Here is a 12,152-nt window from a genome sequence, read left to right as displayed (position 1 = left end):
AAGCCTTGTTATTTGGATCAGTTACATAAGTGACACTGGTAACCAAGCCTTCTGCCAGCAACTCAGCTCATCTGGTGGAAACACATTTAACCAGCAGAAGTTTTATAATTATTTTGTCCCCATATCAGAGCATATATTTATTGTGAAATTGTTAACCGGAACCCAGAGTGAGTAAACAAAGTAAAAACTTCATGAAAATCTCAGTAATAATGCTAATTGTCTTTGTATTATGCATTCTCTCACGATGCAAGAAAGGTGTCAAAATTGTAATGAAAATAGTCAGACATCCCATCAAATCCCTTTTAATCATTGTCACATTTGTTATAAACAACTGCAGTTGACAGTACAATCATAAAAGTGAAAATGTAGAAAAAGATAGTAAAACATGAAAGGAAAAGAGAGAAAAAGACATTCAGTGCATTAAAGTCTGATTTCTGTGAACAATTTCGGTTCCACATCGTATATGATACTACTTTTTTGGTTCCATTTTTTGTAACATTTCTGTATCCTGAAAGCTTATACTTTTTATACATCTTATATTGTACAGCTTATATCGATACATCAATAAATAAAGGAATAACAAAGTTATAAAGAAATGTGTAAATGTATATGGCGTTATAAAAAACAAAGCAATTATGTTAAATAACAGGCTTCATTTTTTTGTAAAAAATATACACATATGCTGATAACAGAATAACAAAAACCATTGCTAACACAGGACTGTAACAGAACAGTGTGTCTCAGCTTGAATTCCATAGTAATATTATTATTCATCATGCATGCTCTGTACTCCAGCAAACAAAAAATGTAAATAAAACAGTCACAAAATGCAGACTTTCAGCTTTACTTTGAGGGTCCATCTTATTCATATTGGGTTGATGTCTTCAGCAAGTGAAATGCATGCTTAATTGAATTGAGGTCAGGTGATTGACTTGGCCAGTGAAGAACATTCCACTTTTTGGCCCGAAATACTCCTTGGTAGCTTTGGCTGTATGTTTTGGATCATTTTTCACTGCAATTATGATGCATTTGCTTGGATCTGAGCAGACAAGATGTTTCGGTATACTTTGACATTAATCATGGGGCTGCCGTAAGCAGTGACATCATCAATGAACACAAGTGAGCCAGTTCCAGTGGAAGCCATATATGCCCCAGCCATAAAACTACCTTCACCATGTTTGACAGATGAGGTGGTATGCACTTTCCTATTTACATAACACTTTGTTCTAGAACTCTACATGTTTTTTAATGTATACATTTTTCCAAACTGTAACCTCGTCATTCTATTCTTGGGGCTTGCCAGGGGTTTGCATCTTGTGGTGAACCCTCTGAGGTTATGCTGCTGTAGCCTTCTCTTGATAGTCATCTTTACACATCTACACCTACATCCTGGAGAGTGTTCTTGACCTGTTGAGCAGTTACAAAGCGATTTTTCTTCACCATTCAAAGGATATTTCTGTCATCCACTACACTTTTTCTGTGCTCAACCCAGTTGTTTGCCATTAATGAGCTCACCAGTGCATTCTTGCTTCTTAAGAACAGTTTATTTTGACACGCCTCATTTTGACTATGTCTGATTGATTTATTCAGCTCTTTCAGCCAAATGATGGCCTGCTTTACAGACATTGACACTTCTTTGGTCCTCATGTTGAGAGGCAACAACAGACTCCAAATGCAGATACCACAACTAGAATCAACTCTAAACCCTTCGCTAGCTCTTTTGTGCATGAACTAAGGATGAAAATCAACACATCTGTCTAAGAAAAATGTGAACAGCCAATTATCCAATTACTTTTGGGGCGGACTATGAATTAAAACGGTTACAATTGCTACCCAATATGGATGTAAAAACCCTGAAACTAAAGCTAAAAGTCTGAACCTTAACCTTGTTGTCATTGTTTTATTTGTGCTGGAGTACAGAGCCAAAACAACAAAAGCTTTCACTAATGAACTACCCTGAATATTTATATTCAGATTAAAAGCACCCTTGGCGGCTCAAAGGGTCCAAACCAGCATTCAGACCCGAGGTTTAAATTTCCATCATCAAGCTTAACTCCAAACCAAAAGTGTTTTACTGCATGTATTCATGACCTAATTAACTACTGCCCCTCAACTGTCCTGTTCTCGTGAAAACAAACGGTAAAAATAAAGTGACCGAATGAGCCTAGCTTTCCTTGACCGGTCAAGGGGGCGTGGGAACGGAGTCAGACGCTGTCCTTATCGAACTCGCAGACAAAGTACATGGTTTGGTGGCAGGCCACGTCCACCCAGTCCCCGGACGCCACCAACTCCACGCAGTCCTCGTCTTCGTAGGCGTTGTTGGGCTCCCCCTCCCGCCACTTGGCGAAGGTGGTCATGGCGGAGTGATCGACGTAGGCGAAGTGGCCCTCCTGGTCGAGGTCGTTGATGCCGATATAGACCCGGCTCAGGCCGGCTTGGGTGATGTAAGTGGCCACGGCGCCATTGGCAACTTCGTCCTTGGGCATGGCCAGGTGCCCGCCCTTGCCCTGGCAGTAGAGCTCGGCCTCCGGGTAGCGTTTCTCCTCTTTGACCAGCAGGTAGACCTTGCTGTCCGTCTCCTTGAGGCCGGCGACAGCTGCAGGGGAGGGCAGTGCTGAAAAATGAGCACTTGTGTTTCTGTAATCATGCTGCTTGCCCCGTCGCACATGGACACACAACACACAACTCCAGCTGAAAACAGGAAGGAACAGTTCAAATGTACGCGACAGGGACAGAACAGCCCCATTGCACAGTGGCTTTAATCATTTCAAGTGTTAAACACAAGCTGAAACGGAAGATAGAGCAGCACTAGCTTCTGAGATATGAAGTATATGTGAGTGAAACAGCTTTTGGGGGAGGGTGAAAGGAGGGCTGGGAGTTGATTTGACTGACGTTAAATGAGGAGTCGGAACCAATGGCCCTGGGTGGAAGAATATACAGCACTGTGTGAAAGCATTTTGATTGGAGGGGAATGAAAATTGACAGACAATTATGTCAAATCTCATAAAATCTCATTTACCGGGAAGTGGATGAACAAAAACTTTGGTGTAAAGTTTTAAATGTTTTTGGAATATACTGTATATTGTAGTTTAAGATGTATGGTTATGAAGAATTGACTAAATTGAGGAAAAAGTGCATTTTGATTTCAGCTTGTCTTTAATTCTTAGCCATTTCTGGAATGTTCTGTAGAACATTTGAATTACTCAGAAAATGCAAAGACTGATTTGAGATTCAGGCAGTCTAAGCATTGAAGAAACATACCATTTTTTATGAACTTCAGGTCATTGGCCAGCTGTGTCACAAGGTTATCCATTTCACCAATCATTGTTCTTATTGGTGTGCACTCACAGGGGATGCCTAGAAACACATTTGGTACAGGGTCCCCAGGTAACCTGTCATACGTAAATCACCTCAAGACAACTCTCACATTATAGCACATCCATTTTCCTGCAAGGATAATACTCCGAACTTCAGTTTTAATATTGTAGCCTAATTCAGTGCAACTTTGATCCATACAGGGTTAAACTTTATTTACTTAATTTATTTAATGTGTAGTCCCAAGGCTAGCAGCAAGAAAAAAATATAATACCTGGATCTCCATCTGGCCCTTGTGGTCCAGCATCTCCCAAATCTCCCTTTGCACCTGTTGAGGTAACAAGTGTTTGGAGAGTGAGGCTTTGTTACCCCTCACCATAATGGGTGGAGCTAGAGCTTGCTGTCAATCACTCACCCATCACAATTGCTCATTCCTCATATAAAAACACTGAGATTGACTTATGTTGCTTCCCAGAATGGCAAACTGAAAGGGCTTTACCTTTGATACCACCGGGTCCCATTTTGCCATAACGTCCCATCAGGCCTTTCTGCCCTTTGAGTCCAGGATGTCCTATGAGAGCCAATAGCATAACATAGAAAACATGAGAAAGTGCATTTGTGTATAGGTTGTGCTGGGAGCATGGTGAGATAAAGAAATGTTCATATGACGGCAGTAGTGTTAGTTTCCAGTGGAGGGCATTGGCTGTATAAATGGTTCATTTGTTTTCTAAAATACACTCTATGGTATTCTCAATAACATTTTAACTTACTCTTATCTTTATTACTCATATTACATGTAGAAATGAGGCTCAAACAAAAAAATTTATTTATTTCATGATGTAGGGTCTGAACGCTTGTTTAAAATCAGTAGACATAATACATGTCAGAATACCTGCCTATCCATCTATATTTCTATTAATCACCCCATTCATTCATTCATTCATTCATTCGTTCATTCATTCATTCATTCATTCATTATCCTAACCCGCTTATCCTGAACAGGGTCGCAGGGGGGCTGGAGCCTATCACAGCATACATTAGGCGAAAGGCAGGAATACACCCTGGACAGGTCGCCAGTACATCGCAGGGCACACACACCATTCACTCACACACTCATACCAATGGGCAATTTAGACTCTCCAATCAGTCTAACCTGCATGTCTTTGGACTGTGGGAGGAAACCGGAGTACCCGGAGGAAACCCACGCAGACACGGGGAGAACATGCAAACTCTACACAGAGAGGCCCCGGCCAACGGGGATTCGAACCCAGGACCTCCTTGCTGTGAGGCGGCAGTGCTACCCACTGCACCATCCGTCATGCCTTAATCACCCCACACATGTTAAATGTTATCTCTCTTAATTCTATCTCAATACTGGCTGTCAAGGATACACCTTCATCCTCATTCTCATCCATAATATCCAACCTCTAGGACCTCAACTGCTGAATATGAACATTTTTCGTCACACGAGGATAACCATTCTCTTTATCCCTCCCCTATAGCTTGTGACCCATAGCTTGTGACCCATAGTTTGCGCCGCTGGACTCCAGGCAAGACAATACAAATCAGTGGAGGCTCCTCCATAGAGGTGGAGGAGGCCTGGCCTCCCCAATAATTTGAGAGAAGAGAGAGATTTAAAAAAAACAATAAATATATTTATTTTATTTATTTATTTTAACAAAAAACATATTTTTTATTTTTTATATTCATATTATTTTAGTTTTGTTCATAAATCTAAATTTTCCCATGGCTAAAACCCAATATTGCAATTGTAAAGCAACAGGCCAGATTTCCCTATCAGTTTGTATTAAGGGAGGCCAGGCCTCCCCTAGGAAATTAGCTTTTCATAGAAGTCAATGTAATGCATTTTTTTTCATGCCAATATGTGATTGGCCAGATCACTGAAAATGGGTGGGCAACGGAGGCCTGGCCTCACCATGCATTGTGTCCAGGGCTGAAAGATTGACATTTTGTTCGTCCAATCACATGCTACTGGTTCATTTGGAATCAACTATCCTTTCCTTTCCTATTCAACACAGAAGCCATTTTGAGAATTCGCTAGTCACTTCAGTCAAACAAACACTCGCCATAGTGGCTACGAGTGTCCTATCAACTTGTGCTTTTCAGGAAATTTAGAGAACACCCCTGGCTATCATCCCTGGAGTTTATAGCTCATTTGGCCAACAAGCAAACACTTTTGCTTAAAACTACCTCGGAAGTCGGCGAGATTCTAGCGCAATTTGAGATCTTGGGCTGGAGATATGCAGATTCCAGATACTAGGGAGTGAGAATGACATTCAATAGGTCATGCTAGACACCATTTGGGATTTATTGAACAGTTTTATTTTTAATGTAGTCCATTTCGTTTTATTACAAGTCAATTTAATAATCTTCCATATCAAATTACCGAATTGTTGCTCTGTGAGGAAATTCACTCTAAATACGAATAGAGTGCTGCCCTCTAGTGGATAACGTTAACGTTAGATAAAGCCAACTGGAACCATATTTTTACATATTTTATATTAAATATATTGAATAAAACTACATATGATAAAGAAAGTGTTATCTTATCTTTTTTATATGCTAAACTTGATTAAATTGGTGATTACATGTTGAAGCTGTAGAAGAATGAAAAATGTAAGCTAAACAAAATTGTTTTTAACTACATAATTAAAATTCCTGCCTTTTACACATGTTCACTTGGCATTTATATTACATCCAAATGTCATTTCTCAGCTTAATTATCAGGCAGGCTCATAGACTTACAGCAATGTCATTTCTTCAGGAAGGCACAAGGCTAAGCTCTGCACAATGAATTTCATCAGCCAGAACTTTCTGACTGTAGCTTACACTCCAAATAGTATGCCTTTGGCCAGCACAAAGACAGATAAGAGAACAGGGAACATTCCATCGCGAGTGAAGTGAGCAAGCGGAAAAAAATGGCCTCCTCAATTCTGGAAGTCACCAGCCTCCACTGATACAAATATTCACTCAAATTAGAGTGCCTTTTAAGGACTATTAGACAATTTCTGGCTATAAACATTTAGCGTTAGCTAGCTAGCTATTTTTTTTATTTTTAAAAGGGCATTATAGTTGTGCTTTTATTTTAACTTGGCTAGCTAGCAAAATTATCATTGGATAAGTCAGCATACTTACCTTAGCTGTCGATAGTTGATATACTAAGTTAGCTAGCTTGTGAAAATTCAGTCCCCCAAGATGAGCGCGTATCATGGAGATAGCTATGGTAACAAACAATGTGTGGAAAGTGGGAATACGGTCTGTCAATTTGACAAGCTAATTGACAGTTCTCATTGCCATGCCCAGACAGTTTGGGTGAACTTTTATAGTGGGAAATTTAGGCTTCGAAAAATACGTTTTAAATTTACATTTAAATTTGTTTTGTTATTGCTGGAAGACAACTGGCAAGTGTCACATTCAACCACCATGTTACTCCTTTAACTTTTTGTACTATGCTAATGCATTGTTTTTCTGTGCCAAATAATATAATTTTCACAATATAAATAGGCTGCAGGTTACATCTCTGTAGACCTGGTGTCCATAGCAATGGACCATGACTTTTAAAGAAGTCCTGTCTAAACTTTTTATGCTATTAAACATACTGTGAAATGAATGTTTAAAAATATGTACAGTGGGGTGCAAAAATTTGGCCACCCCGGTTTAAATTTCTGTTACAATGAATCTGTATGTGATAAATGGTACAAGAGACCTTTCTGCAAATTTGAAAGCAAGATTGCTTTTTATTTTATTTTTTTACTGTTACTTTTTTAAAAGATGATTGGTAAGGCCCAGACCTAGGTGATTTACTTGTTTGGACTTCAATGAGTCAGATGAGTACAATTGCAGGGCTGAACATTTTATTCTGAAGTAACTCCATGCCTTCTGAAGTATCTAACTGCAGTGGATGTTCTGTCTGTTGTTAACAACTATGGGTTCCTCCAACCAAAAGGATTTCAGAATGAAGATGGTTCATTTCCACCAAGAAGGAAAAGGCTACAAAAACTCTCTCAATGTTTCAAACTACCTATCTCTACTGTCAGAAACATTATTAGAAAATGGAAGATAAATGCAACAGTCGAAATCAAGGCAAGGTCTGGAAGACCAAGAAAAACCCAAAAAAGAACTGAAAAAAGAGTAGCAAACACGGGTCTAGCTGTTCACAGGACAACAATACAATATACTTTAAACGACAAAGACCTACATGGCAGAGTTGCCAGAAAGAAGTCTTTCCTACAACCTCAACACAAAATTATGCATCTGAAGGATGCAAAGGAAAAAATTGAGAAACCTAAATCCTTTTCAAACAATGTGCTTTGGACTGACAAATCCAGAACTGAACCTTTTGGCCAACACCAAAGAAGTTATATTTGGAGAAAAAAGGTTAAACTTTTGTAAAGAACACCTTGCCAACTGTGAAGCATGGAGGTGGATTCATTATGCTTTGGGGTAGTGTGGCAGCTGGGGATGGCTACCAAAAGCACCTAATTGAGGTGAAAATGGCCAAGGGACATTTAACCAAATATTAGCATTTCTGTATTTCTTTTGTTTTTTTTTTTTGACCCAGCAGATTTGGATTTGGTCATTTTCAGAAGATAAATAAATTCATAACAGACCCGAAATTCATGAAAGTTTTTTGTGACAAAGAAGTATGTGCTCCAATCATTCCATCACAGAAAAAGAGTTGTAGAAATGATTGGAAACACAAGACTGCCATGACATACATGTTCTTTACAGATGTAAAGTGGATGTAAACTTTTGACCACAACTGTATATGCAAGAGAAACAGCTCTATAGGGAATTTTTGGAGGGCGGGAGTCAATTTGACTGAAGTTAAATGAGGAGGGGAAAGCAGAGCCGTATCCTATGGCTCTAGGGGTAAGAATACATGCCACTTTGTCAAAGGATATTCATTGGAGGGGAATGGAAAATTGACACGCCCGCTGGTACATGATGACATCAAATCTCGTAAAATCACGTTTTCCAGGAACTGAATGGAATTATTATAATCTGTAATTTTTTTAAATATATCCCTTAAGAAGTGTTGGTATGGTTATGCTAAGAATAGGCTAAATAGAGGAAAAAGTTCACTTCGATTTCAGCGTGTCTTTAACTGGCAGTTACTGTACTTGAATGTCCCCCATAGGATGTGCATCCTTACACAGAAACAAAGAGAAAACTAAAATTACCCTGAATGTTCATTGCATCAGATAAAGTACTGTTAAAAGTGTGACATCAAGGAAATTAGTCCACATGGAACTGGGCATTGCTGACAGCTTCTGTGACCACAAGCAGTTATTGGCTGGTATCTCAACCATAGCAGACAGGCTGTGTTCTCTCTGGGTGGCAGCATGTGAGTTCAGCTCCCGCGATCTCTCCCCTCCCATGTTATAAACAACCACCATCATTAGCAGTAACTGCATGTATAGCCGTTCGGCTCGCACGACCTCCAAACCCTGCTGAGTAAACATTCTGCAGCTCTGGACTCTGATGTAATTGGACAGCCAGAGGTCAGAGGTCACAATTCCACTGTCTATGACCTACAGTAAGAGTTTAAACCCAGGGAAAGTGTATGGCTGGATGTACTGAGTGTTTATAACTAAGCGTTGTGAAGGCCATTGACTTGTGTGTGCTTCACATGTCAACACAATTACTCCGGGAATAATTTTCAGTCAATCTCGGGCTTGTTCGGATGTACGATCTATTCCAAGTTCCAGTCAAACGCATGTATCTGAGTGAAACAACAGTTTTTAAGAAAACAGGCTACTTAAGGCGTTCTTTTACTTGCGCTGCATAAATTCTAACCACATGGAAAGGTTCCTCTGTAAAAGAAACTTGCTTTCACTTCTTTGGGCCAGTTTGTAAATTATTGCAAAGTGTAAGTGTGAGTGCAAAAATAGTTTCTTGGACATGTGAATGGGCTTTTATATATATATATTTTCAAAATAAAATCTTTTTACCTATTTTTTGTGTTCTATTTTCTATTCCTATTTTATGGATGTTTACTATTTATTTTGTAAGCGGTGTACTGCTGTGCAATGACAATATTCAAAATTCCTTGGTTATGGGTATGCACCTTACACTTTGTTGTACATCACTCTGGATAAGAGCGTCTGCAAATGCCATTAATGTAATGTAATGTCATAAAGGCATTCTATTCTATTCTAAATAGCAAAATTGGGTCTTGCTTATCAGCACTTCTCAAGAGTCATCCAGCACTGCACTGGTTTCAACAGAGTGCGCAATGTTAGCCCCTGGTCAGAGTTGTGTGCATCGCTGAAGGGCATTCTGTACCTGTCTCACCAGGGGGCCCCACTCTACCTGGCCTCCCGGGTGCTCCTTTCACTCCCTTCTCCCCTGGTTCACCTGTCAAAAGAACACAATGCTAGGGGGCAGTTAAGGAGATGTACCTGTAGCCAGAATATCACTGGTTCAATTCCCTGGTGGGGAAGTGCCATTGCACCCTGGTGAAAGGCTCTCTACGTTAAAATTGTATTAATATAATCTAATAATAATGTAATAATGAAAAGAGGTAGCTCCAGCAATCTTTGCTGTTTAACTGCTAATGATGACATTACTGTTTGGAAGAAATTTGTTCCAGAAATTGTACCACTGTCCATATACTTACAGACTGCACTGTATAAAAACGGTAGTAATTTGTACATGGTGAAACCAAAACGTATAAAAATAAATAATGCAATAAAAGCTGGAAATGTGCTTTATCACATGTGAAATGTTTGATTACGCAGTAACACTTGTGGAGTACAGAGCTAAATCAAGAAAACAAAATATGTCCCAAGACATATGGGCTCACTGTACTGTATCTTTCTATCTATCTGCTGACATTAAAAATATTATATTGAAATTGTTTATTTTTTACACCAAAAAATAAAAAATAAATGCTACTCAGAATGCAAATTCAACCTACTTATAGACTGTTTTATAACCAACTCCATTATATAAAAGTGGCAATGTTATTTTTGTGGAAGATACATTTTTACCAAATTCACCTCTAAAAGTGTGAATATTACACCATGGACGAAATACATACCAGAACTGGTCTAGTTTTACTACTGTTGGTGGTATACTAACCTGCTTACTGTGTGGAACAATGGCTCAAAGTACTATGAATTAGGAGAGATATCTTCCATTTTGAAACACTTTTATTTCGAGTTCACGGTGTGGATACCTTTGAGTCCAGGAACGAGGATCTGGACTGAGCAGGGCTCTTCGGGTAGGTGCTGGCAGTATGTCGACTCCAGCAGCGTCAAACCAAGCAATGAAACCAGACTGCACAATGCTAAGCCCTCTGCTCTCATCCTGACGCCTGGAGAGAGAGGCACGGGTACACACACTGAGACATAAACACGCATACACACACACACACTCACACACTTTCACACACTCTACTTAAACATGTAAGAACCTTAAAACACTTCATACTGGACACACAAACAGACATGCCACTGAAAGGTGTGCCTACACAATATATAATTGCATGATAACTCTCACATACAAAGATATTAAACACAGATATGGTTGTGCCAGCTGTACAACAAAGGCACATGATGGCAGTGATGCATGGGTGCTACTGTGACCTCGAGGTGATTGATCTTATGCTGTAACATGTAGAAGATATGGAAAAGCAATACATCAAGATGGTAAACAGGTATTCACAGAGCACGATACCAACTCCATCAGTCACACAATCAACTGCCATAAAGAGCAACTCGGACCACACAGCAAAAGTAATAACTGGAAAAAAAAGACTTGGAAGCATATTTCTAACTGTAAAATCTGTCTGGAAACTGTTTTTCCAAGAGCCAAAATCTTCCAAATATTTACATTGTCCTCTATTTTTGATACAATTACAGCCAATCAGCAAAAACATAACAGTATACTAGATGATTATTTCTAATAAGAATGCATTGTGGTTTAATATATAGAAAATGTCTGGATTATAATGGATTATGATGCAATACCACCAATAAGAAGCAATTGTCTTGCCATTATCTAGAACTGTCGGTTCTTGAACCTCGTGAAATTTCTACAGGAGGCTACCTTGATAACAGCAGGCTATAGTTGTCTTGCATAGTCACGAGCCACTTGTCACAAGGGTACACAATTGTATTGTTGAATGTTATCTGTCCTTCCCCAAACTTTGAAACAAACATAAACGTTGTAGCGTAACACGTTAGCATCTGAAAGAAAACGAATCCTACCTTCGGTGGTAAAGTTTTAAGCTCCTTGGGCAATGAGTGGCTCTCGGCATGTGGCAAGGCGCAAATGAGAATCATGTTCCTTTTCGGAACTGTGCGTGCAGGAGGTCTGTGAGAGGGTTTGCGTTTTTCAGCACTGCACCCCCGAAACCAGGGCCCCAGAATGCAAGCATCCATAAACATTTCAACTGATAGAGCAACGACATCTGGGCCACCGGCAGATACAACTGCGTGGGAAAGCATTCTATCTTTGATAAGCTGGGGCCCGCTGATAAAAATGATTACAAATTTACCTTGAAGAGGATTCTAATGGATACATGCTTATACAATTCTGTGGTTTATTAATGATTGCATAAGTGCATACCCTGTACCTATGTTGTACAAATGCTGTCGTTTGAGTATTGATGATAAGTGTATTGTTGTTTATTTGTATGTTTCATTTGTTTAATTAAAAAAGGAAACTGACCTCTGACAATCCTCTTCTGGAAAATTCTGGAAAACTTGTCCAAACAGTGGATGAATGTAGGTTAAATCAAACATAGGTAAAGCACTAAATCAAACAGCAACAGTCAGGAGGGTTCCTTTTACTTATCATTTGCATTA

The 12,152-nt window shown here is 39.4% G+C and overlaps 1 protein-coding gene across 2 annotated transcripts; it reads right to left on the bottom strand.

Moving 5' to 3' along the window:
• Nucleotides 1-453: 453 nt before the first annotated feature.
• On the bottom strand, nucleotides 454-11,637 carry colec11 (collectin sub-family member 11). Of its 2 annotated transcripts, none has more exons than XM_061259548.1 (7): nucleotides 11,553-11,637; nucleotides 10,520-10,657; nucleotides 9,625-9,696; nucleotides 3,815-3,886; nucleotides 3,590-3,643; nucleotides 3,262-3,357; nucleotides 454-2,614 (listed from the first exon to the last, which is right to left on the bottom strand). In XM_061259548.1, the coding sequence occupies exons 2-7, from the start codon at nucleotides 10,647-10,649 to the stop codon at nucleotides 2,205-2,207; spliced, it is 834 nt and encodes a 277-aa protein (XP_061115532.1). In that variant the 5' UTR covers nucleotides 10,650-10,657; nucleotides 11,553-11,637; the 3' UTR covers nucleotides 454-2,204. The 2 variants fall into 2 exon arrangements, with proteins under 2 accessions (XP_061115532.1, XP_061115540.1); XM_061259556.1 differs by having other exon boundaries at nucleotides 454-2,596.
• Between the last annotated feature and the right edge of the window lie 515 nt (nucleotides 11,638-12,152).

This window comes from Conger conger, chromosome 1, assembly GCF_963514075.1.
Source record: "Conger conger chromosome 1, fConCon1.1, whole genome shotgun sequence".
Taxonomy (NCBI): domain Eukaryota; kingdom Metazoa; phylum Chordata; class Actinopteri; order Anguilliformes; family Congridae; genus Conger; species Conger conger.
Note: the sequence above shows the minus strand (reverse complement) of the source record. Positions and strands in the feature narration are given on the sequence as shown.